The following is a 27,829-nucleotide window of genomic DNA, read 5'->3' on the forward strand; positions in this document are numbered from 1 at the left end:
AAAGGGTCAATGAAGAACAAGCTGGGTGTCATGTGACAGCTTTTGGATCCTGACACTGGTAAAGGCTTTTCTCTTTTCACATTGAATCCTATTTTGGTTCATCTTAGGTTCTTGTGTTTTATCACCATCCCTCCTCTTGACAGAACAAACAAAATGTTATAGCAATGGCATCTTTGTAGTTGAGAGGAAGAACAGCACCACAGAGCCTGAGAGCCATCCTGAGTCAGTTTCAGGAATGTATGAAAGGTAGAAAGGATTTGGGCTAAAAATAACATCCTCAGAGTAATATAGACAATGTGGGTTTTCACGAAATTCTATTAGGTTTGGTGGAAGTTTCCCCAGCACCTACCAAATTGGATACAGATTTCCAAAATGTGACAATTTTGGCCCGTGCCTGGGAAAGCATTGAAAAAAATCAAAGATGCAAACCAATATCTTCTGTTATGTTCAGGTTTGTAATGTACCTTGGGACTTAAAAAAAAAAAAAAAAACCAAAAAACAAAACTAAGGGGTCAATCTGTACAGAGATTCTCTGGAAACTCATCCTGCAAAATACAAGAAACACAAAGCCATTCTCTAAAGAGAGATCAGGAGCCCATTGAACATAGAATTCGTGCTCATCGTAAACACTTTTGTGATGAAGATTTTTGTTCAGTGGGAACAATATCAAGCACTCCTCTGAGGTCTAGTGAGTGTTACTGTAAGTCTCCCAGGACACAGGCTAGATAGAACACATGTGCTAGAGAAAGACAAGGGTATTTATAACGCTCCCACAGAACCAAAGATCACAGTAATAAATATAATGCAGTACAGCAACAAGTTTACTAGTGAGCTCCCCCAACAAGCACAGACTGCAGCTGCTCCCCGGCTTCCATCCGATGCAATGCCAGAGAACACTTGACTCTGTGGAGACCCTCTCTATCAATCGCTGATTTCAGCAAACAGTTCAAATAGCCAGTGATCCTGATCAACCCAGAATGTTCCCCTCCCTCCAGGTCTAGGCTCTAAGAGTTGCCCCTTTGTAAGTGGCATGGACCACATTCCCAGTGTGAGGCAGGTTCTCACAACCAGCGAATAAAGGCTGCGTCTGTTTTCAGACCAAGAGCCCAGAGCAGGCACTTGGCACATCCATAAGACGATCTTCCTCCCCACTCATTCCATACCTTCTCTGATTTCGCCTTCCTGGCATTGTGCACGAACCTGCGACCCAGCTTCTTGGCATACCAGATCGAGGCAAACATAGCGATGCCAACGGAGATTCACAATGAAAGCCTCTGAACAATCAACTTCCCACGGAGGCTGAGCCGAGTAGAATCCGGCTGGAGCTGTCACTTGCGGGCTGTTGCTTTCTCCGATCCTCTCATGCTGGTTAGCCAGGCAGAGGGTGGGAGGAGGGAGGGGTTGGGGGGAAAGGCAATCCTGTTTGGCCGGTCTGCAGGTATATTTACATCCTGCCAGCAGGAGGTCCGGGAGAGGCGAAGCAGCCTTCGGAGCCGGCTCACACACATCCACTTGGCTAAGTGTGGGGCTGCGGTTCTTCAGCTCCAAACTCCATGTGTGTGAGAAGGAAGAGAAGCCGCAGTTGACTCCACAGAGGCAGCACACCTCCGGCTCTCACTCCAACTGCACGCCTCGCTTGGCTGTTTAGCTACCCTCCGACTTGACAATATGTGCTGGCGGCAGTGGCCACCTAGAGACATTCACACAGTCTCACAGGTGTACCAGACAATGCCAGAGTGGCTGGGCACCGGGGAGAGGCAGAGCACTATGGCTCTGGCCATGGAGGGACAAACAGGTGTCACTGGAGCCCAAATCCCAATCAGGTTATCCCAGATGACTTCTGTGATAACTAGGAAAAGCATCCTTTGCTTCCCCATTTTCAACTCATCTGGTCTAAGGAAAGTTGCATCTTTGTCCACAGCTTGCTATAGAGGAAGTTCACTTCTTAGGAGACTAGCCCAGGACAAAGGGTAAAGTTCTTAGATCGACCTGTCATTCCAAATGCCCCAGCAAAGGTCCTTAGTTCCCAAGTCATTGGTTTTACATATTTTTTAGTATGGGAACAGGAGTATGGAAAGGAACTTAATGTTACCTTGAAATTAGTCTCCCTCCTTCAGCGTTTCTTGCATTAACAGCCTGTTTTAAAGGGACAATTGCCATCGTGATATCACCTGGGGAAAGGCAGACTAATGGCAGCTCTTAAACCATGTTTCTTTGAAGAAATCTCACATTTGGTTCTTACAGAAGGGGTTTCCAACTTTAATTATCTTATTAGAGTTTTAACTATCATGCCAGGCACTTTTAGGGTAAAGTCAATTTTAAGAGACAGTGTTTCCCCCAGTGAAAGATAATGCTTAGCCCATTGCCAATTGTACTAAAGGATAACACACAGACACATAAACTTCTTCCCATCTATCAAGCCTTTCCTAGCTGACCTGGCAGAGAGGCGCTCTAAGTACATATGAATCAAAAATGGTCAGCACAACTGCAAACACTTGGAAGAGAATTCCCTTCTCTCAACAAAGAAACTGTCAGCAGTAAGTGTGTGTGAGGTGGCTGAGGTCTGTCCCTCACAAGGGTTGCAATTGCTGTCAACTGAGAAAATATATTGCTAAGTGTTGGATACCTTTGAAGCAACAGGAGGAGGAACTAGGCAGTATGGGTTGTCATTAGCAACCCAGGGGACTATGTGCCTAAAACACTCTCTGCAGAGTTATTGAAGAAATAAATACATGATCCTGTTTCTGACCTTTGATTTTGTTTCTAACTATTTGTTCTCTCTGGCTCATCTATACATTAAATAAGCCAGGTAGATGGTTCTGAGGGCCGTGTTCTGTGCTATGAATCTAATTGTGGGTCTTTATGTATGAGAGTTTAATGGAACTCTATTGCTGTGGTGAAATGATTCAGTATTCTAAAAAGCCAACTATGGGCCTCTCAGGGTAGCCTGGCTCCTTCAACCTTCTTTAGCATGCCTAGCTGCTACCAGGGGTTTGGTTTTGCCAATAGCTATTTCTTTTGCTCTATGCTTTCACTTTCTGCAAGCACTATTTTCCTTTCATTTCTTTTTGACACTCTTAGGCAACCCCTGTGTAAAGTTCTCCACATTACACCCCGTACTCCTTGGAAGAAAAGTACCACAGAAAGTCAACAAATAAATGCCTGGTAGCACCTGCTCAGGTTTCAGAGAGCTTCTCCACAGGACCACAGCTTACCCAGGGTTACTGTGATGCAAAAGGGATTCATTATTTCTGCACATAAGTTTGTTCAAGCCATGTTGTAGTTAAAATAGTATTTAGTAAGATAACAAAGCACAGGATATTAAAGGCTAGGAAGAGAATATCCACCTTAAATTAATGAGTAAAATATTCTTTTGTAATATTTTAAGATGGAATCAGTTAATGGAGAGTCAGAGAAGCTACTAAATTTCAAGCCACTGATAGATGTCATAAAGCGAAATGAGAAATGTTCATTTATTCTGAGGGGGGACTACCAGATTGCACAATCGTTTTTGCATTTTTCCTATAAATTTGAATTTTCTGAAATCATGGAAACAGGAGCAGGACAAGATCTTTAGTATTTGTCCATTTTATTTACTGATTTTGCTGTTATGCTGCCTCTAGTAACCTTCTCTACACATTTGAACTGAGGGTTGTATTCACTTTTCCAGAGTGGAAAACAAATGCTGCCCACCACCAAAGATTTGGTTGAAAAACTAACAGCAATTAGTGTTTGTTAAATAGACAGTTGGAGGTACAAAACGCAAATATAGGGGAAGGCACTAGCTGTCAGTGTACATGCTTGCATTATATAAGTGTTCATCAAAATGTAGATGATATAAATTACTCTTTATGTGTATCTATGACAGAGTAGGAAAAAATAGGAAGACTGGAAGTCAGTAAGACACTGTAAGTTTTCACTTTCAATATGGATATAATGTCAGTTGAATACATTCACTGCCATATTTATATAACCATCTTCCATGGGCTGTCCAGGAGCAAACACATCTCATACAAGCGGGATGGCAGCTGCCTACAGTTAATCCTAATTGTCTCTAACCATTGCTCTGCTGATTGAGATAAATAAGTTGCAGCATTCTTGCATTAGGAAGACAGATAGTTCTGACACTTTCCATCTGCATACGATTACCACCTGGACAGACCCTTGTCTTCGAAATTTCATCTTTAATAACTATCACATGGCAGAAGCCTACCAGTACAGCTAAGTTTGAGATGCAACATTAATTTTTAAGCAGTGTTCAGTACATACCTCAATGTGTATACACACACACACACACACACACACACACACACACACACACACACACACACTTGTGTGATTCATCTGAATGTCCAAGGTCAATGAAATGCTTAAGTCAAATGATTAAGTATTCTACAACTACAATTTTCTGCCTGGAATATTAGTTACATTTAAAAAATTTTATCTAGACATCTAATAATTATTTTAAAAGCAGAATGAGAAACTAATCCTTAGAAATTAGTATCTACTTAGATTCACTGTTAAACCTAAGAAAATACATCTTAAAATGCAAGTGAGTGAATGAAAAAAATGAAACTTCTATACATCTTTTGGATGGGTGTTATGCACATTTCATATGACTATATATATGATAGCTTATGGCTAGCATTTGACTTTAGCCAATTAGTAAACAGCAATTATAAAACCTACATGCTATAATTTGGAAGTAAAAGATGATAAACATATTTACCTTCAACTCACAAAATGTCAAGATCTTGATGTAAGTTTCTTCCACACAGAGTAGAGGGAAGAGGAGGAAACAATCATATTTTGATCTATGTACATTTTTCCCTTATTTAAATTTTTTTCATTTTACATACCAATCCCAGGCCCCCTCCCTCCTCCTCTCCTGTCCCTCCACCTGCTCCCGTCCCACGCCCCGCTTACTCCTCAGAGAGGGTAAAGTCTCCCTTGGGGAGTCAACAAAGTCTGGCATACTAAGTTGAGGCAGGACCAAGCCCCTTCTTGCTGGGTCATGGCTGAGCAAGGCATCCTACCCAAGAGAAAGTGTTCCAAAAAGCCATTTTATGGACCTGGGATAAGTCCTGGTCCCACCACCAGGGACTCCCCAAACTGATCTAACCACATAACTGCCACCCACATTCAGAGATCCTAGTTCGGTCCCATGCATGTTCCCCAGCTGACAGGGCCAGAGTCCATGAGCTACCACTAGCTTGGGTCAGCTGTCTCTGTGGTTTTCCCCATCATGATCTTGGCCTCACTTGCTCTTATGATCCCTCTTCCCTCTCTTCAACTGAAGTCTAGGAGCTCAGCCCAGTGATTGGTTGTGGGTCACTGCATTTGCTTCCATCAGTTACTGGATGTAGGTTCTATGATGACAATTACGGTAGTCACTAATCTGATTATAGGGGAAGGTAAGTTCAGGCACCCTTTCCACTTAACACAAAAGTTATGAGAGTCAATACACATTATCACTTATGTGATTACTCAAAATGTGTTGAATACACATTACATTACTAAATGCTAGGGATACTAAGTAAATAAAATGCAATTGCTCCTCTCATGAAGCACCGTGCAGTTGGGGACATCAACATATAATGAAATAAACTTCAATGTAGAATGATGCTATGTTAGATTTGTATTCATGACTTGGAGACTCCAGGAGAAAATAGGTGCTTTTCTGTTTCTATATGACATAAACCTAGTAAGAAAAAATAGCAATGAAAACACAGTAATTAATATGGATGTAAATTTTGAAAAATAAAAAAAAGGATCAAAGACTTCCTTCATTTTCAGTCCTATGGTCAACAGAAATGATGGTCAGTATGAACTTACATGTACCCAGTGTCAATGTGAATCAACTGACCTAGTCACAGAAGCATTTCCTTGCCAAAGACACAATCAGTTATGGACAAGTGGGAAAAATTGTTGAGTTATTCAGATAATAATTTCATTGACTGACTATAAGTGGGCTGAAAGCTACTTTTCTGCTCTCAAAATTATCAGAACTATTTCTGGGATGTTTTACTCTCTCATCAGTCTTTTCTTTTAAATATTTGATAATAGTACACTAATATATATATATAATTTCCATCAATCTATTTTACAGATTCAAAACATTTTCATATTTTGCCATCATTTTTTTTCAAAATGTTTTTTTACAGAAATACTATTCTAAAAATGGGTCAGTGTCCTCACCCAACTGTACTTCATCTAAAACTAATTCTCCATCAACATTTCTGCACCATCTCTTTATGCACATAGGATTTTTCTAGATACTTCAAAATATAGCTGGTGATTACAGACTATGTCCTTCTTTTATTTTAGCTCACTAACAAGTGCTCTCTTATTTTCATTATTACTTTATGAGTCATATATTTTAGATGACAGTCTAACCAGGTATGATTCATAACATGCTATTTGTAGTCTTGCTATGGTGTGCTGTGTGTGTATGGATATGTAGTAGGGGTATCCAACCCAGGGCCTCATGCATTCTATGTAAGGGCTCAACCACTGAGTCTTATGCTCAGTCCTTGATGTATATCTGTATTTACTGGTGAGACTTAGAAACTTTACATGTCTATTGGCTATTTGAGCTTCCTTCTGCTCACAGTCTTTGCTCACTTTAAAATACAGCTACATTCCTATTAGTTTATGGAAGTATTTAGTATTCTGGTCATTAGTCCTCTGTGTATATCAGCCTTTAAATATATTTGCTCTCATCCTTTAATTTACTTCATGATTTATCATTCAGAGCCTTCATACATATTTAAATGTACAGAAATACATTTATGTTTTTTCTTTATGTTTGTATATGTTTGCATTTTAAAAAATTTCCTTTTCCAAATTTGAAAATATATTATTTTCTACTTTCTTCTAGATAACATAAACTTGTGCTTTTTAAAAGTATTTTCACGTTCATTTTTCAATTTATCAAAAAATAAAACTCTATGTTTCCTCTATATGCACAGCCAGATTTATTTATTTACTTGGTATTTAAGAATCTGTTCCTTTCCTCACTATCATGTCATAGCCCAAAGTCGTATGTCTACATAATATGTGTGTCTGTAATTAGGTTCTGGGCCCTTATATATCGATCTGTTTTTGTTTGTATCAATATCACATTGACTATATTTATTAGTAAATACTAAAACATGTTGAGCTCAATAGCTCATTTGCTGTGAAGCTGAGCACTTCTATAGTAGGCCAACCTCATGTGTTGTTGTTGTAAGAGGCTTTACTCTATCTTGACACTGTAGCTTCATCCACTTATCAAATCAGTCATTTATGCTCTCACTGTCTCCAGCAAGAAACTTTTACTATCAAACTTTTCTCACAATCCCTCTGACAAGCTATTGATTTTCCCTTTATTTGACCATTTCCATCATTCTGTCGGGATTAAATTTTTTTTATAGATGTTCATATTTTAATAGGCTTTCTAAACAAATTTCTTTGATAATTAAACATACAGTCTTTTAGTGTTTTCCTATGCCATATATATTCACCTTTACTTGAATAATAGTATAAGTAGTGATTCCCACACTCATCAGCAGTTTTCCTTAGAATTCTGAATATACTATGCCACAATGTCCTATGACATTAATTTTTATGAAGCAAAACTATCAGTCTAATTACTGTATTGCAAGAAATATCCTTTTATAATTCATGCAATGCTATTATTCTTTAAAAAATCTGATTTGAACTCAAGATCGTTCTTTAATCAGATATTTTTGTAGGTGTATGTGTGTGTTGGTGAACATTCATGTATATGCATTCCCGTGTGTATGTGTGGTCTAAGTGTGTGCAGGTATGTATGCACATGGCGGTCAGAGTTTGGCAATGGGTATCATCCTTAATCATTCTTTACCTTATGCATTGAAACAGGGTGCCTCACTTGAACATGAGCTAGCTCATTTGGCTAGTCTAGGTAGCTAGTTTGTTCCAGAGAAGCCGCTGTCTCCATGTCACTCCTGAGTACAGGGATTACAGACTGACCACTAGGTTTGCTCTGCATTTATGTAGGAACTGGGGATTAAAAGCTCAGATCTTCAGGACTTCATACTTGTACAAGTGTCATACCTCCCTGAGCCATTCACTGAGACCCTAAGTTTTAAAAAGTCTCAGTTGTTGCTCTTCTTAAATATCTTCTGTCTCATTTTTATTATTCACTTTATCCAAAATTCATATTCTTCCATTCTGTCCAATGGCTTCCTATAACTCAGATTTTTCTTCTACATTATATCCTATATTACTACTTTGGTTACATATGCTGTCCAATTTTAGTTTCTATTTTGTACTTTTCTTTTTACCTTGCATTAGTCACCTGTATTGGACTTTTTAAAAAGTGATATTTCAGAGTTGATTTTTGTTGTTGAGTTTTTTTTTAATTGGCGTTTGGTTGGTCATACTATGTACCCCAGTATGGATTTGAACTTGCTGAATAGTTGGGCTGGCCTTTAATTCATAAACCTCCTCTCTCCACTTCTTGAGCACTGGAATAGTAAGGACACCACCAAGTCTGATAATGGTGTTTATTCTTAAGGAAATAGTATATGTATTTATCCTAGATCTACTTCTTTTTTAAACCTGTTATTGTGTTATAATTTTTTATTCTGCCCTCTATTGGGATTGTATTTAAAACACACTGTGTTATCGTTTTGTTTCCTAATTGCCTTGGGAGTCTATTCCTGTCATTCCCATCCTTTTAGGTCATTTCTGCATGCCCACACAGAGCTCTACTTAAGATGGTTTTCCTTCCTGAAGTTTGCCAAGATGTTCAGTAGTGCGGTTGTTGCATTGGGAGAACTGTGCCTGACAGTTACCCTGAGATTTCACTAGTCCAAAAGTAGTTTCATGTTAACTTTTCACATGACAGCTGTTATTTATTTGCTTGTTTGTTTGTTTACTTATTTATTTTCTTTAAACACATAACAGAAGCTTGACTCCCTTAGTGTATTTTGGAGCTGGTGAATGAAAACTTTTAGAATCATTTTCGCTCAAGAGAATCTTTTTTGTTTTCTGAAGTTTAATTCAGATTCCTCTGTCTCAGTCTTTAAGCAAACCTAAGATCAAGTATCTGCCTTGCAAGGGCATCAGAAGCCATCATTCTTATCTCAGGGTCCTTTATTGACCCCATGTACTCCAGGGATACCACAGTTAACTTAAGAGCTCACAGTTATGATATTCACTATGTATAAACACTAGTAAGTCATGGAAGCATGACTCGAACACAACCCCTAAACCATTACAATCTTAACCTACAAACAAAGCTTTAATGTTTAATAAGCACACATAGCTTGCTTATAATAAAGTATTATAAAATTTATTATAATATGAGCTATTTCATACCATATATTCCAAGTTATCCAAAGTCATCATTATAAATATAATTGATCACTTAAATTGATCTGTGAGCTACTGCCATCATATCATACTTGGTCTTCATACCTTCCAAAGTTTACGTAGTTCTTTGCACACAGTAGGAACTCAATATATAGTTTTTTAAATGACAGAACAGCAACGTCATGAATAACTGAGCAAGTGAATGAGTGAAACATCATAATTAGATGACACTCTCGAAAGAGTAAAGTAAGGCACTCTACAGACACAAATATCCAGCATTCATTATTATCTTTCACTCATATTTTAGCTGAGAATGATCTTCATGACATATGAGATGGTCACTGGAGAGGCTCAAAGTGCTTTGAAAAGCATGGTTTGTAAAGGTATCAGCACTTGTTGAGATGTGGCCTGCAAACTCACTGTTTGTATTTTAATTTCTTATCTTCCATAAGAATTGGGATACTCCAAAAAAATAAATAATAAACACAACCTATTCATAAATAAATAAATAAATGCTTTCATTTTCTTAAAAAAAAACTGCTAACAAAAACATACAACTCATTTAATTTTCTATCCTGCCACCTACATAAAACAGAAACAGCAGCTGTTGAAATCATCAGCACAAATGTCAACCGTAGACAGTGTTGCTGAAAATATGCTGGATATTAATCGCACACTCTCCAGCATAAATAATATACAAAGTTTGTAAGAAATGTATAATCACTTCATAGTGGCATATCTTTGAAGACTGATGAGAAGCAGAGGTGAAGAGATCATTAGGTGTCTTCACATGAAATGAGGGGATCTTTCCCAAAAGACATATTAAATATCTTGAGATAAGTTCAGGACATCCATACCTCTTATTTTATTGGGCATTACCCTATTGGGATATAATTATATACTACCCTTGCTAGAGTTTACTTAATTTAAAATTTTTCATTTGACTTGCTTTCTTATTATTTATATTTTAAATTATATAAATATACATATACATATATACTATACATAAATACACATACATATATAAATTGTCCATTGTCCCATGCAATATAAGGTCATTTCCATACAGGCATATATTATAACTTGAGAATCTTCCCACTTTACCTTTGTTCTCTTCCTGTCCCACTAATTTTCCTTGTTCCTTTAGATGGTTTGGATTCTACTTTTTGTCATACACACACACACACACACACACACACACACACACACACACACACCCCTACACACACACACACACACACACACACACACACACACACACACACAATCTTAAACTATACATAAAATCTAGGACCCACAAATGAACTGAAAACATACAATAGTAGTCCTTTTGAATCTGGCTTAATGCTTGATGTTTAAATGAATTATTTTAAAAGGTAACTTGGTACCATCCGGAAAAGAAAATAATATAAAGTCATTAATAATATGAAAAAACAAAACAAAATAAAGGTCCATTGAAAAGATAATTGGTTATACACTTCAGCTACAATTTCTTTAATAATTTTGATTGAAGTTGAAATGTTTATTTATTGCAAAAGTCAGCATGAAAAACAGGTTTTATCATGTCATTTATACATAGAAAAGAAAGTTTTAGTGTAGCATATATATTTGTGTACTTATACTTTGCTCTCATTTATCTCCTCTCTTTTTCTGGTTGCCTTATTTCATCTCAACTAGTCCACTGGTCTACTTTGATGTTATGTGTATCCCATTACCCGCTCTTTGTCACTTCCCATTCCTTTAGATCTCCTCCTCCCTCTTTCCTGCCCTACAAACATACATAAAATATAGGTAAAATTTAAATCCATATTATGAATGAGTTAATTGTCTTTCACAGACCGGCTTGTTTTTCTTCACACAATGATCCTTTGTTCTGGCCATTTTCCTTCAAACTTCATGATTTCATTTTTCTTCAGAGCTGGATAAAATTGCATTGTGCGTATGTACCACACTTTCGTTATCCATTCTTAACATTGATGGACATCTATAGTATAGCTATAAACAGGGAAGTGTGAGTAAATCTCTGAATTTTGGTGACTTATGAGAAATGTTAGCCTTGTATTGTTGGAAGTATATCACACTTTAGGAAATATTCTCATCTCATTTGATCCTCAGAAGAAACTCTTGAGTCTGATAATATCTTACTTCTGCAGGTGAAGAAAACGAAATTCTCCAGAAATGAAGTAGCTTATCCAAGTTATGAGGAAAAGGTGACAAGATTGGAAAACATGATAGATTCTTTGAGCACTAGAAGAAAATGAGGCAGAGAGGCTATATATCCACTCTGTAATTAGCCCACGCTAGTAAGTGTTATTGTGAGGAATGTGGCAGAGATAGATGTTAGGGAGAATAGGTGGTGGAGAGGATGGGGGGTGCTTTTTAGGATGACAGTGGTAGAAATAAAGTCAAGCAATAGCAAAGGAAATGTTCTGTATTGGTCTTCTTGATGGGCTACAGTTTACTGACTCACTCAACAGAGAGCATTCTTTTGCATATTTACTGCACTTGACATAATCAGTTAGTATATGTATTTTTCTTGTGAACCATGCTAGGAATGTAGAGACCATGTCTATCTTCCTATCATCATATTCTTCATTCCTAATGAAGTGTCTCATAGATGGTAAGTTTCCTAATGAAAAATATTTAGTTCATCAGTGAAAGAAGGGATAAAAATATCAAATCTGCAGAAATCTTATAGGTAATCTTTAGATTGAAAAGCAGGAACCAAAAACTCAGGGAGAATTGAGCCAAGAGGACTTAGAGAAACTTGTAAGTAAAAACAGGAATTTACTTTGCCGTGCCCCCATTGGAAGACATTGCTGGATCATCAAAGGTTGCAGCCTCCCCATGGCCTGGCAGCTTATCTCAATAGTTTGGCAACATGGGCCTCCCTCCCTCCAGCAGAGCTTCCTGCTCTCTGCCTGCCCTTATCTGGAGAATGTCCTTAGGCCTGGAGGACTGACCTTATCTAAAAGCTGTCTCTAAACCAGATGCCTGATTCATCTTTAGCTTGACCCTTGGCACAGATCCCTGCTGAGAAGACTTGTGCTAAGGGCTCTGCTATAGGACGCTACTGCAACATACTAAGCCTTGTGATAGGAGTGTGCCACTTAATGCAAATTAGGGTTTATCTCCAGGCTCCCCAATCCCATATATTCCTTATACTCTGGAATAAATACAAGCTGATTCACTGAAATGTCTCCTGGAGGGCTATCTCCATTCGTGCTCATGGGCTGCCAAAGCTTTCTGTTGCCCTATGTGCCTCTTTCCCCTCTCATCCTGGTGGCTAACAGGCCCAGGAAGAAAGAGGACCCATACATGCCCCATTCTTTCATTGTAGTTTCTTCTCCTGTCTCTTCAATCATTGTGTTATTTTTCAGATTTTATTTATAACTTTCATCAACACAATTTAGAGATTTGATTCTTTTCCTGGTTGTATCTGCTGAGCATTCCTCATGAACAACAGTTTCTAAAAGGAGGTTTTAAAATTTCTTGTGTTAATTTTCTTATAACTAGGTATTTGTGGTATTTTTTCTTTTATACTTTTTGAAATATGAATATGTTGCTGCAAGTTATTTGATATGTAGTCTTTTACCTGTGCCCTGAGAGATTTCCTCATTCATATGATAAATGAAAAGACCATGATATTTTAACATGCACATGAAGGTAGTGGGTGACTATAATGAAAAAATGTCTTCCAGGTATAACGGGGCAATTACATATATGAACCCACAACAGTAATGGTTGTCAGAGAATGGACAAAACCATTGAAGCTCAAGCCTGAAAAACTCCCAGCATGGAGAGAGGAAGGTGAGAATGAAGACTCACCTCCAGCTAAGGAGCTATCGGTAATTGACGGCTACCAGGAGATGGAGAATCAGTTTTCATTGAGGGCATAGCTTCTGGTACGTATAATATGCTCCAGAAGATAAGCACACACACACACACACACACACACACACACACACACACACACACACACACATACACACACACACACACACACACACACACACACACACACACACACACACTAGTATATAGACAACACTAATTTCACTCAGTGAGTTTTAAAAGAAAATGAATGAAGGACATAAAGTTAGGTGGATATGGATGAACGGGGCAGGATGGTGGGGTGGGTCTGAGATGTGGATGGAGGATGTAGATGAACATGGTCAAAATCTCAAGATATGAGATTTTCAAAAAATTAATCAAAATATTTAAAAGTAAAATATTCCCAATTCAAAAATTTTAAAAGTAAAACCCCACTGGCTTCTGCTATGAGTGACATGAGAAGTAACTTCATAGAGCTAATATGATATTGCTGCTGTTTTTCTGGCCCCATTCACTGCTACTTTGAAAATTATGATAGGAGGCGGTCAAGGCTCAGAGCAGCAAAACAATTAACAACTATTACTCTCACAAGTTCAAAGGGAGCAACAAGTTGAACAAAACTAATAAGAAACCAGGGGTTAGGTTCCATCTATATTTTAAAAATGGATACAATAGAAGTGCTCATGTCCTGGGTGTAGTAGAGAGAGACACACACAGAACATATGATTCAAAACTGTTTTGCCTGCGAAGCACAAAGGTTGCTCTCACCACTGGTTGCAGAGAAGACAGAAAATGCAGTACAGTTTTTAGGGGAAAAAAGAATTTAATTTCTAAACACAGTGTCTAACAGGTATCTTCTAGGCATCTAAGTAGAGGCTTTGAGTCAGCTGGGAGGTATATATGTCTAGACTTTTGAAGATGTTATTGGCATATAAATTGAATTTAACATCTCCATCACCGACTGTAATAGAGAGGCAGCTCAAAGATAAAGTCCACAAACAACTTGACACTTATAATTATGTATTTAATATATAGTTTCCACATTTCTTTAGATTATGAATTCTAAGAAAGCATTGTGTTAAAGTATAGGAAAGATAGAAGCCTATACAATTGGACTGGCAATGGTGAAATTTCACACTCTTCAAGCTAGGGAGGAATGTAGAATGCTAAAAGATGAGAAGCATATTATGGGATTGATATTTTTAGGGAGAGGTAGTGCTCAAAATACACATTGGAATCCATGTACATATAGACATCAGAGGCTTGTATTTTGGGTACTAAGCATCATGTGGCTGAAATGCTTATTAAAATTAGTAACAATTTTAATGAGTCAAATGATTAATGTTTTCCTAATTCAATATTCAAATGATTACAGAATATACCTAATTTTGACATCATTCTACACAGGAGTAGAATGAGAAATTAATTTTACTATAAGCCATTGACTAAGAGTGACCCAGACTGAAGGCAAGATGTATCCTGATTCAGGATTCTGGCTCTCCCCAGAATAAGACGATGCTATCCAATGATATGTTCATTTCCCCTATTGCAGGTGCACAGCCCCTGTAAATGTGTTAACTGTGCCTGCATTGAAAATCTGTTGCCATTCCCTGTGCTTTATTTTTTCTTGTTGTGTTCTTTGGTTCTGGTAAAGTCTTTGTAAAATTTGTTTCTCACAGAAATTGGAAAGAATACAAGAAAGATTCCACTCATGGTTAACGAAGTCATACAGAGGCAGTAATACCCAATGTTGCCCCACAGAAAAGAGAATCCAGCAGAATTGAGTTAAGGTGCCTCTATCTGGTAATTCACAAACAAAGCCCCATAAAAGTACTGCTTAAACAGATACTTCATTAATGTGCAGTAAGAACTGCAGAGCTGAAACTCCAGAGACACAAAAGCAGGAGATGGGAGAAAGTCACATAATTGGGGGCACTGTCATAGAGAGGATGGTTGCCCACTCAGAGGAAATAAATATAATTGTACAGTCAACTTGACTCAGGGAAGTTTCCAGCCTGTGAGAGAAAGAAGCTGCAGATGCAGAATGGAATGGAGGCTTTGACAATATAATGCAGTGCAAGCATTTTGGAATAGTCTGTTGTTTCCCTAAAAGTTAAACATTTCACACAGTATGACATAGCAACTCTGTTCTTGGCATTTGCCTAAGAAAAATGAAAGGCTATGTTCCTTCAAAGACTGCACACACATTTCACAAATGCTTTATTTGTAATTGTCCCAGAATGGAAAAACTCAACCTTCTGGAACACATGAATAACCAAAGCGTATGATATCTGTAGAATGAAATACTATTAAGTGAGAAAAAGGAATCAGCAACAGCACAGATTTATTTTCAAAGATAATGAGGTTGAGTGAATAAATCAGAAATTTAAAAAAGCACACACAGAATGATTGTAGTCATAAAAATTCAAGAAAAAGCAAACAAAACTGTCAGCAGTTCACTGCTACTGATGGATAGGTTGAGAGAAAAGAAAGTTTGTAAAATAGTATAAGGAAATATTAGAGAAAGATGGACATAATCATTATCTTTACTGTGGTGACAGGAATATATATATATATATATATATATATATATATATATATATATATATACATACATACACATATATGTGTGTGTGTGTGAAAATCTATTGCACTTAAATTCAATTTATTACATGCACCAATCATATCTTAGTAATGCTATTGCAACATAAAAGAATACTTGGCATGCAAAATTTGCCTTTATTTTGCTTAAAAGAGAAGATTTTAAAAACAAAATTACTTCATATAAGTAAAATACCATGAAAAACGAAGTAGAAACTGGGACAATTTAGGAAAACATCATTTTGTTTCCCTTTTTACTCTCTCTCTACCCAACTTTATTCATTTAGCTCTCACCTACAGCAACTTTTTTCTAATGAAATTTCGCACTTGTCCACTTCTGCCACCATTTAACATTTAGCACCAGTGCAAGTATTAACAATGTATTTGGGGTTTATGTCTCATGTCTGCCCTGCATCACAAGGACACCAATAAAGAATTTAAGAACACCCAATCAATTCTACTTTTCTATTTTATTTAGTTTTCCTGCAGAAACAGACTTAACCATGGTACTTAATTTTGATCTCAGAAATTGATTTTCTCCTCTGTTTTGTGCTGCTTGCTTAGGGAAACAAAGTTTTCGAAGGCTATTCTCTGGACTATCCATCTCATCAACCTTTGGCAGGCAAACTACTCTAGAGATCCAGAGGATGCTGCACAATGCCCTTCTTTGCTGGATGCAAGGAAAAGAGGACATTTTTTAATTTGGAAAGAAAATAAAAAACATGGCCAAAGATCATGCATGCATCGACACATATTAAACTTTTATCACACTTTTATTGAACATTTAAAAGGCAATAACCACATTTGAGAATATAGCAGAAGGCTTAACAGTAGATCTAAATTAGGACTTCACATGTGGCACCATTTGGGGATCCAACTACATCACACAGGAAAGTCTTTTTTTGATGAGAAAGGGCTGCTGCAGATTCAGGCACAGACAGCCCCAAATGATCAATTTGTTTCCTTTCGCCACTGCTCAAATTACAGTTTTGTCTCTGCAACATTGAGCTCCTTCCAGCACATCCATTAAGGCAACTTGGCTCATGGTGAGGTTGTCTGTAAGACCTAATGTCTATGAGAATGAACAGAACCATTGCCAAAGGAACATGGAACACTAGGTTCTGAGCAGGGGGCTTTTGTCCTAACACAGTAGCTCAGGAAAACCTGGGTGACATAGTCAGTGCCAAATCTCCAGGCATTTGGGTTGGACAACTCAGATTCCCTCAGCTCATTCTCTGAAGTTACGTGGGCTATTTGTTTATTTATTTATTTATTTATTTATTTATTTATTTATTTATTTATTTATTTATTCATTCATTCATTTATTTATTTAGTATAGGTGTTTTGTCTGTATATGTGTCTGTAGACTTCATACATATCTGGTGCCCTCAGAGGCCAGAAGAGGGCATCAGATCCCGTGGACCGGAGTTACACATAGTTACCAGCCATTATGTGAGTGATGGGAATTGAACCCTTGTCCTTTGAAGAGCAGTCAGTGCTAACTGCTGAGCCATCTCTCCAATGTCCCAAAGTTTTAATAAGTTTATTGAGAAGCTTTAATAATTACTTACCAGATACAAGAACCTATGCAAAACGAATGCATTACATTCCAGTAGATTTAGCTCAGATATATGATGTAGGAATCATGACTTTCCAAGCAGAAACTTAAAGTTATGGTGCCTTTTGTAGTAATATTTTAAGAAGTTCTTATAACACTCATGTGATCATGAACAGCATTATTAATTTGATATATGTTAAATGTTTGAAACTAACCATAACTTTACTAAGCACCTTTATCCCTATAATCCCTATAATATGGATCACCAGTTAGTCCTTGTACATTTTTTTTCAAGACAGGGTTTCTCTGTGTAGCTTTGCGCCTTTCCTGGATCTCACTCTGTAGTCCAGGCTGGCCTCGAACTCACAGAGATCCGCCAGGCTCTGCCTCCCGAGTGCTGGGATTAAAGGCGTGTGCCACCACTGCCAGGCGGGTCCTTGTACTTTGAATTTACCTCATACTTCATGCTTCTCTATAACCACAGCATAGACTTGTTGTGGAATATTAGGTTAAGATGTGTTACATTTGTTTATGCGGTGGAATATTTGTTTAATGATGCAAAGATGTTTTGCATTCTTTTATGTTGCATTGTTTAATCGGTAAGGCTGTGTTACTTTGCCTGGCTTAAATACCTGATTGGTCTAATAAAGAGCTTTACAGCCAATAGCTGGGCAGGAGAGGGATAGGCAGGGCTGTCAGAGAGAATAAATAGGAAGAGAAATCTAGGCTCAAAAGAGAAGGAGGAGCAAGAAAAGGAGGAGATGAGGATACCAGGAGCCAGCCACCCAGCCACAGAGCCAGTCATGGAATAAGAAGGAAAGAAAGATATGTAGAATGAGGAAAAGTAAAAAGCCCAAAAGCAAAATGTAGTTAAAAAGAGAAAGGATAATGTAAGTCAGAAAAACTGGTTAGAAACAAGTCTCTGTGTATTTATTTGGAAGCTGGGTGGTAGGCCCCCAAAGAGTAACAACAACAACAAAAACCCAATGACATAGACATCTCTTCCTTATAAATGCCCATTCAGACACTATGCTGCATCCTTTAATATTCACTAATGTGACTTTTTGTCAATGAATTTGTTCTGACTGCTTTCTTCTTACTTTTCAGTATTGTTTATCAGAACCTAGTCATTTCACTCATTTCTTTCTTCTTTCTCCACACTCCTTAGAATATAAGCCTCTTTGTTGATGTTGTGTGGTTTGTTTTCCTGATTGCTGCTGTGCTGGCCATAGGACCCAGGCCCTCATAGCATGCTAGGTTGCACTTTCACCCTGAACCACACCCCCAGTGTCAGAACAGAAGCCCTAGGATCCTGAAGAGTTTTGCTCTTCTTATTCATTATTTAGAAAAAAACATGTGCTCATCAATATTTGGAAAGGGAATTGATGTGGTTTTAACTGCTTATTGAAAGTTGGTATGAAAAAAATCAAGGCAAAGTCATCACTGCAACATAACTCCTTGTTTTTAAAGTTAACCAGAATGTGTGCTGATAATCAGAGTGTTCCTATAATTTATCCAAACTTGCTTTGTAGAACAAAACAATTCAACTCAATAGGCAATAATTCTAAGCTTGTAAACAGGTATAAGGTACAAAATGTATGCAACACCTGACACCTCACCCTCCCAAGGCTTTTGATCTTGTTGAGAAAATATGTGACCTGGAAGGATTAGAATAGATTCTGTGAAACAGTGAATCCATCACTTTTTCATTCCCTCATGTGACGAAACATTACTTCCATGTGCACAGGTTTTAGGCATAGGTACAGGAAGGAAGTCTAGAAATAAATAAAGCTTAGTTCCAAAATGTGTGGTGTATAGTCTAGCAGAAGAGAAAATATAGCATACTGCAAGAAAAATATCCACCATAGAATAAAAAATGATGAATGGAATATAGTATAGTAAAATTAGGTGAAAATATACAATGGCTTGAGAGCTCACAAGAGGAGAAAAGTATAAAACTATGTGTTATAAAGTGTTAACCTGAACACAGTCAAATGACAAACTGTATACCAGAGACAATAAAATGCTATTGCCTATCACTTGAAACACACTGGGGATTTCAGCAAGCTTTCATGCAGAAAAGAACATATGCTGAGGCTCATATTTCTCTTGGTTCTTTGTGAAAGAGCACTGAGTATTAAACAAACCACAACACTGAATGATGTTCCCAGCTGTTCTCAAGAACAATTTTGTAACCTCTGTTTCATTCTACACTTCCAGGTTTTTAAAACAAAGGAGACAGTCTAGTATTAATCATCTAAAGGTTAAATGTATAATTAAGTTCATGAAGAATTTACTAAATATAATAAATGCTACAGGTGTAAAATGTTACATTTTATAAGAGGGATCATCTATCACAAATACAGGTAAAAAAATCATCTCATCATTTCCTGGTTATTTGAAGTTGATAATTTTATATATATATATATAACCATTTTTAAAATTTTCTATTTTCTTTTCTACATGACATAAAATTGATATATTTCATTTCTCTATAAGTGCAGATATGATATTGATTTAGATATAAATACTGAACATGTATGTAGTAGAATACGATTTTAAGGTGTGTTACTTTTATTGCATTTTTTTAATTCTGTGAAGTTGTCTTACTGTGCCTGTTTAACACATCTGATAGTCTAATAAAAAACTGAACATCCAATGGCAAGGCAGGAGAAAGAATAGGCAGGGCTGGTAGCCAGAGAGTATATATAAGGAGAAAACGGGGAGGAGAGATCTAGAAGCCAGGGAAGGAGGGGGACTCTAGGGGCCAGCCACCCAGCTACACAGCAAGCCATGGAGTAAGAGTAAGATTTACCGAGGTAAGAGAACAGGAGAAACCCAGAGGCAAAAGGTAGTAGACAGGATAAATTTAAGTTAAGGAAAGCTGGCAAGAAACTAAGCCAAGCTAAGGCCGGCTATTTATAATTAAGTGTAAGCTCCCATGTGTGATTTATCTGGGAGCTGGGCGGCAGGCCCCCCAAAAGAGAAAAAGAGCCAAAAAACAACCGACAACACATGTAGTACTTGCTGATTAGAATTATCATAATATTTTTCCTGTGGTGAGAAACTGGATTACAGTTCAGCAGTCTACAAATACATGATATTTTATTTCATAATATGGCACCCTATCTAAGTAGTACTGTGATCAAAATAACCATACAAAATAAATATGTGTATTTTAAATTATTCTTCCTAATTAAATGGCGAGGGGAATGGGAGGGTAGGTAGGGTAAGGCAGGGAAATGGGGATGAATAACTAATATAAGGGCCTTTCAAAAGTCATGTGGAAATCCACTAGTCTAGAAGTTTTCTAAAATATGTATATATATGAAAGAAATTTAAATGGGTTACCAGATAATGGAGAAGACAATGCCCTAGTAAACATCATATGCTACCAGGTAAAACCTTCAGTACCAGGAATAGGTTACATCTTCTGAATCACTGGCCAAAGAGTTCTTATAGCTCCCCTTCCCAATATTACAGGCTATTGCCAATCCAGTTGGTTACCCCCCAACACCTGACAGCAAGGCCCTACTGCCGAATGCACTGCTTACTTATGTCACTGAGCATGGATACCATTGAGCAAGCTGTTACCCAACTAGAAGTTTCAACCTTCATGATTAACATTCATAGTGCTGGAAAGTACTATACACATTACTAGAGGAGAAAAGTAATCACCAGCCTTACCCAGTTATGAACCCTGATACTCATAATAACATACAAGACATACACTAATGCAATAGTAGCACAGATATATGAGAGTAACCAATCACTTTTTTGTTAGATTTAAGGTCTACTTCATAAGACTTTAGAATCCACACCTGACACTGTTAATGAGGCCAATAACCTGAGGCTTGATAGGTCATAGGCCTTAAGGGAAAACCTAATAATAAAATAACTCATAATGAAATATTGCTCTACCCAAGACCAGTGCATTGCTCAGCCCTCATCAGAGAGCTTATTCTTGCAGTAGAGAGTAACTGATACAGAGACTCATAACTGGACACTACATAGAGAAAACTTGTGCACTCATACTCAAGCAGAATGCCTTTATCAAATCCTATATCTTGAGGCTCAGTGATCTTTGCATAAGAGGAGGTGGAAAGATTGTAAGAGCCAGTGGTGGTGGATGACTCGAAGGAAAGAGCATCTTCCAGACATGATTGGGCACATTTGAATCACAGAGACTGACTGCACACACAAATCCTATACAAATTCAAGCCAGACAAAAGTCCCAGGATGGAGAAGGGAAGTGGGCACAAACTCTGAGCCTTAACCAGCAAGCTTTTTGTACCTGACACCTATTGAAAGGGGAAATCAGTTTTCTTCAATGGAGTGACACTGGGTAGATCAACCACACTCCAGGATAGGCTTCATACTCAAGAGTTGTTGACCAACACAAACGGGACTCCATGTTTTTCTGTGTGCTTTGTTGTTGTTATCGTTTGGTATTTTCTGTCTTTTTGGCTTTTGATATTTTTCTCTCTCTTTGCTAGAGAGAGAGAGAGAGAGAGAGAGAGAGAGAGAGAGAGAGAGAGAGAGAGAGAGAGAGAGAGAAACACAAAGTTGGTTGAGTATGGGGATGGGGAAGATCAGGAAAGACTTGGGGGATAGGAAAGAATAAGATCAAAATATGTAACATGAAAAGTAAAAAAAAATAAAACAAAATAGTGTAAAAACATTTTCTCACACTAAGCATTACCAACTTAACAAAAAAATCACTGAATACACACACACACACACACACACACACACACACACACACACGACAGTTATGCAACTTTATTTGACATTCAGCAGGTTAATTCTTATCCACATTGACTGTACATTTTTGAATATGGTAACAAACACGTAAGTTACTAATATATAGAGCTCCTTTGGTGAGTCCTCATCCTTGTCATGCTTTCTGGACAAATATACCTGGATATGATATGGAACATTCCTTATTCATTTGGCCCAGTTTTTTTTTTTTTTTTTTTTTTTTTTTTTTTTTTATTGAGCCTGATATCAATGAGTACTTGATGACAAATTTCTAGTGGCACACTTTTGGAAGCCTACTCCATGGATGTGCTTGTGGATGTTGGTGGTATATTTGTAAGCCACCACCTCATTGATGGCAGAATGGCATAATGCATTTGTCATATTTGAGGATTTTTATGTATGTCTCTGTGTGGGTTTGCACTCATTAGTTCAATGCCTGTGGAAACCAGCAGAAGGTGTTGGATCTCTTGGTGCACCAACTACAGGTAGTTAGGAGATCCTCAGTTTGGGTACTGGTAATCAAACCAGTTTGTCTGCAAGGACAGCATACATTCCTAACCAAACCAATGATCGATCTCTCTAGCCTCATATTTGTGGATTTAAACTGTTTAAATTATTATATAATAATTAATATATTTCTTCTTCTTCTTCTTCTTCTTCTTCTTCTTCTTCTTCTTCTTCTTCTCCTCCTCCTCCTCCTCCTCCTCCTCCTCCTCCTCCTCCTCCTCCTCCTCCTCCTTCTTCTTCTTTGCCTTCTTCTCCTCCACCCCTCCCTTCTATCACATGATTTTATTACAATATAATTTCTATTACAATGACTATTAGAAAGGCTTTCTGAAAATAAAAAAATATATACAGACTTGTCAAATTTAATGTCTTAACTTGACATGTTAAATTATATGTACATTTCATGTGGAACAGGACACCTTAAAGTGATTATACATTGCAAAATTAATATATCTAGTTAAGTCATGCATGCATTGCATGATATGGTTATTTCTGTGATGACATTCACCATTCCAGCATTAGTTGACACCACAATACAATAGAATTATCTATAATCACCATAGTATTAACAATCATATAGTATATCTTGAAATTATTTTTCCTTTTAAACTATGATTTTTCTATCCATTAACCTGTATCTCCAAAAACTTATATCTCCCTCAACCACTGTAGACAAGAGCATGCATTATCCTGCATCCTATATCTATTAGAGTAACTTTTTCGTGTTTTATAAGAAAGCTTCTTGCATTTGGGATTAGAAGTGTATACCACCACCTATCGTCTCTATTGAAAATATTCAATATCTCTTTGAAAATAGCCACTTTAACAGGTGTTAGATCTCACTGTAGCTTTGATTTAGATTTATTTGATTACACAATATTAATCCCACCAATCAATGAGCATGGGAGATTTTTTTCCATCTTCTGAGTTCATCTTGAAGCTCTTTCTTCAATGTCATAAAGTTCTTATTTTATAAGTCTTTCACTTGATCCATTAGTCATCCATATTTATCTGTGTGTGTTCTTTTCTGAAGCTAATATGAAAGGTACTATTTCTCTGGTTTCCTTCTTAATCTGTAATTTGAATCTAGAAAGGCTACATTTTTTTGTGTGTTTTAATTTTATATCCTGCCACTTTGCTGAAAGAATTTATCAGTCATAGAAGTTTTCTGGTGGAGTCTTTAGGGTATTCTTTGTGTAAAATCATATCATCGTGCAAACAAAGATACTTGGCCTTCTTTCTTTCCTGTTTGTAGCTGCTTGAGCTCCTTCACTCATCTTATTGCTCTTGCAAAAACTTCAAAAACTATATTGGATATATATGAAGAGATCACTCATATCAAGGTTTTTCAAGTATCTTTTGGTCAGTTGGCATATACTCATTTGAGAAATATTTATTCATGCTTGTCTATTTTAAATTTAATTACTTACATTCTTGATATTCAGTTATTTAAGTTGCTTAACAGTATTTTGTTTGTTTGTTTATTTGTTGTTTGTTTCTTTGTTTGTTTTCAAGACAGGGTTTGTCTGTGTAGTTTTGGTGCCTGTCCTGGATCTCGCACTGTAGACCAGGTTGGCCTGGAACTCACAGAGATCTGCTTGGCTCTGCCTCCCGAGTGCTGGGATTAAAGGTGTGCACCACCACTGCCTGGCTGCTTAACAGTTTTAATACTGACCTTTCAACCTTTCATCAAACATAATTTGAAAGTATTTCTTGCATTCTATAAGTCATCTGTTCTGTTTCTTTTCAGCAAGAAGCTTTTCAGTTTGATATAATTCTATTTTTTTCAGCTCTTGCCTTTGCTCTATATATCCAAAACATCATTACCTAGACTGGTGTCATAGATAATTTCCTTTGTGTTTTCTTCTAGTAGTTTTATGGGATTGGTAGATTTGGAGAGTTACATTTACATCTTTAAGTCATTAAGAGTGGTTGTTTTTTATAGTTTCAGATGGGAGCATAATTTCTTTATTTTGCATGTGGCTGTCTAATGTTCCTAATAACATTTATTGAAGAGAATGTTCTTGGCACCTTTGGGGCGAAATGTGCTAGCTATAAATGTGTGAGTTTATTTTTGGTTTGTCTATTCTGTAGCATTGATCTGTATGTGTGTGCTGTATGCCAGTATTATATTGTTTTGGTTACAAGGGTAGTGCAGCGTATTTTGGGGTCTAATAGTATGATGCTACTAACCTTATTGTTTTTTATAGCTTTGGCTTCAGGGTCTTTGGTATAGTACACAAATGTTAGGTTTATTTAATTGCTTTTTTTGTATAAAAGAACATTTGTATTTTGATAAAGATTGTATTAAGCCTTAGTAAGTTAGAATACTTTAATAGTGCCTGGATGAGAGCTCAATGGTCAAAACACTAGCCACAAAAGGCTGAGCTCCTAAGTTGGATCACTATAACCTATATAAAAGGCCATATGTTAAGCTGGGCGGTGGTGGCGCACGCCTTTAATCCCAGCACTCGGGAGGCAGAGCCAGGCGGATCTCTGTGAGTTCGAGGCCAGCCTGGGCTACCAAGTGAGTTCCAGGAAAAGGCACAAAGCTACACAGAGAAACCCTGTCTCGAAAAAAACAAACAAACAAAAAAAAGGCCATATATTGTTGCATGCATCTGTAATCCAAGTACTCCTATAGCAAAACGAGATGGATGATGTAGACAAGAGAACACCTGGAACCTCAAGGGTCAACTAGTCTAGAGAAAACAACACTGTGGCAGAAATAAGAGAATCCTAGTCTCTGCAAGGTAGAAGGAGAGAATGAACTCTTAGCAGTTGTCCTTTGATCTTTTCTCTCATATCATCTCTCTCTCATGAACAATTAATAGTACTAATAATACAAATTAGAAAAGGGAGTACTGTAACAACATATACCCTCCTGCTCCCTGGGCCCATCATTTCTCTATCGCTTTGTAGGTTTTTAAATGATGTTCACCAGTCTGTTGCTTTCTGTGTACATCATTTGCCTTCTCGGTTTAATGGATTCCAAAATTCCTCATTTTCTTGTTGTTATTGTGAATGAGATTGTTTTCTTGAATTCTTCTTCACACAATGTGTTTCTAATACACAGGAATGCCATTGGTTTATCTGTATTGACTTATTTTAATTCCACTGAATTAATTTTAACAATATTTTGCTGGAATCTTAAGAGTTTTCTGTATAAGCTCAATCATTTACAAATGGAAACCATTAGTATCTTCTTTTCAAATTTAGAGACTGTTGACATCTCTCTCTTGACTAATTGCTCTAATTAGGCTTTCCATGGCTACAGTGAATATAAGTATTGATAATGGGCATCCTTGTTCTTGCTGTGGGTCTTAGATGAAAGTTTCTAATTTTTCTCTCTGTTGGCTACAATGTTATGTGTGAGTCTATCAAATCTGATACTACTGTGAGGATGAATACTCCTATACTTAATTTGTTCAGAGATTTCATCATGAACGGATTTAAATTTAATCAAATGTTCTTTATTAAGCTATTGAAATGACAATATGGATGGTACTCTTCATTCTGTGATTGTGATACATTATACTTACTGATGTGATGGTTTCTGAATAATCTGTATATTCATGGGAGGAATGCTTTTTTGTCATTGTTAATAATCTTTTCAATGTGAGTTGAATTTGGTTTGCCAGAATTTTGTTAATGCTTTTTCATGCAAATTTATGAGGTCTAAGTATGGCTATTTTATGGTTTTATTTTTGCATAAACCTGTTAGTACATGTGTAATTCTTGATAAAAATCATAACAATGTATGACTGAATACCATATAAATCATCCACATAATTGTGTTTTATTTTATATTCATAATAACTTGTGATGTAACAACTATTATCTCTTTTTCATAAAGTAGGAAAATAAAGTGAAGAGAAATTTAGTCATCTAAGTTCACACCAACCGTAGATGACAGCTTTGTGCTTTGAGTACTCACTATGGGTCCACCAGAATCTGCTCTGCTCATGACTTCTTAGTTATGTGAGATGACTCTAACTTGATTTTCCTGCCATTTTCAACTTTGTGAATATTGTGTTTTGAATGAACATATCAATACCCTCTTGGATTTGTATTCCTTCCTTCACTACACATGCCATTGTTATGTTCTCTTGGTTAGTTTTTATTGCTCAGAGATTGTCCAGATCAGACTGGCCTGTGGCCATGGCTGTGAAGAATTGTGTTGGTTGTTGATTAATATAAGCGGACACAGCTACTGAGGGTGGTGCTACACCTTGGCAGGTAGCTGATTCTAGAATGTAAAAGAAAGCTGGCTGAGCAGGAGCCAGGCAAGCAAGACTGTAAACAACATTCCTCCGTGGTTTCTGCTTCCCTCAGTGGTTTCTACTTGCCTGCCCGACTTCCCTCAATGATGTATTTTGACCCAGGAAATGTAAGCCAGATAAACACTTTCTTCCCATGAGCTGTTTTCCTCCATAGTGTTTATCATACAACAGAAAGCAAACAAGAAGACCTGTCTCTAAGACTGGTGATATTAGCCATTTTATTGTGTTTGCCAGCCAGATCTTGTACCAGCACTGAAAAATTTAGTTTGTTGAAGCTTTATATTGCTTTGAACAAATAATAGAGCACAGAGCTAATTCACTGTTCTGACTTTTAGCAAATGACACTGTGGTTAACATGTTTAATAAACATGTTTAATAATTATACTTGTTTTTTTAACTTTTTGATCTTCATATATGATATTTCATAGTGATATACTCCTAATTAAATCATCTGATCCTTCATGTAACTGTAAATCATGTTGGATGCCTTTTATGGCAGGTCTGTTTATCTTTATTTATAAACACAACCAGATTAGTACTATTTTTGTGAATATTAGCATTAATATTCGGGTGGCAATGGCATCAATTATAAGCAAGCAAAATGAACAAATTGCAAATAGTATTTAGAAGATGCTCTAGAGACAGCAGTCGACAACTGAAGTCTTACAACTTATAGGACATCAAGTTAGCACAGGTGTCACATCGATGGCTAATATCTCAAATTTATTCTCTTAGGTGAGTGTCCTGCGTTATTTAAACAAGGAAAATTGTTACTATATTTGGATGATAAATGCATCCATGAATTATATTCCTTTGAAAACTATTATGTCAAACAGCAATAAATATTCCTAGAGTAGTCATTTATTAAATATTCACAAGAGTATAATTTAAGCCTCACAACATCCTCATTTAACTGTTCAAGAACTTTCACATAGTTTGCATA

General features: G+C 36.9%; 1 protein-coding gene across 22 annotated transcripts in view; it reads right to left on the reverse strand.

The window, feature by feature from the left end:
- Dlg2 (discs large MAGUK scaffold protein 2) overlaps positions 1–27,829 on the reverse strand; it is a 1,877,153-nt gene that overhangs the window by 874,613 nt on the left and 974,711 nt on the right. Inside the window, exon 1 of one of the 22 annotated variants that reach the window (XM_052714341.1) lies at positions 1,164–1,529. The exons of 20 other annotated variants lie outside the window; for them this stretch is intronic. In XM_052714341.1, the coding sequence (XP_052570301.1) occupies positions 1,164–1,241 (78 nt within the window). In that variant the 5' untranslated portion in view covers positions 1,242–1,529. Of the gene's footprint in view, positions 1–1,163; positions 1,530–27,829 lie in introns of those variants that run through there. One more of the 22 variants, XM_052714345.1, reaches the window with a different exon arrangement.

The sequence above is a fragment of the Peromyscus californicus genome, unplaced genomic scaffold (genome assembly GCF_007827085.1).
Source record: "Peromyscus californicus insignis strain IS unplaced genomic scaffold, ASM782708v3 Scaffold_4__1_contigs__length_199733344, whole genome shotgun sequence".
NCBI lineage: Eukaryota > Metazoa > Chordata > Mammalia > Rodentia > Cricetidae > Peromyscus > Peromyscus californicus.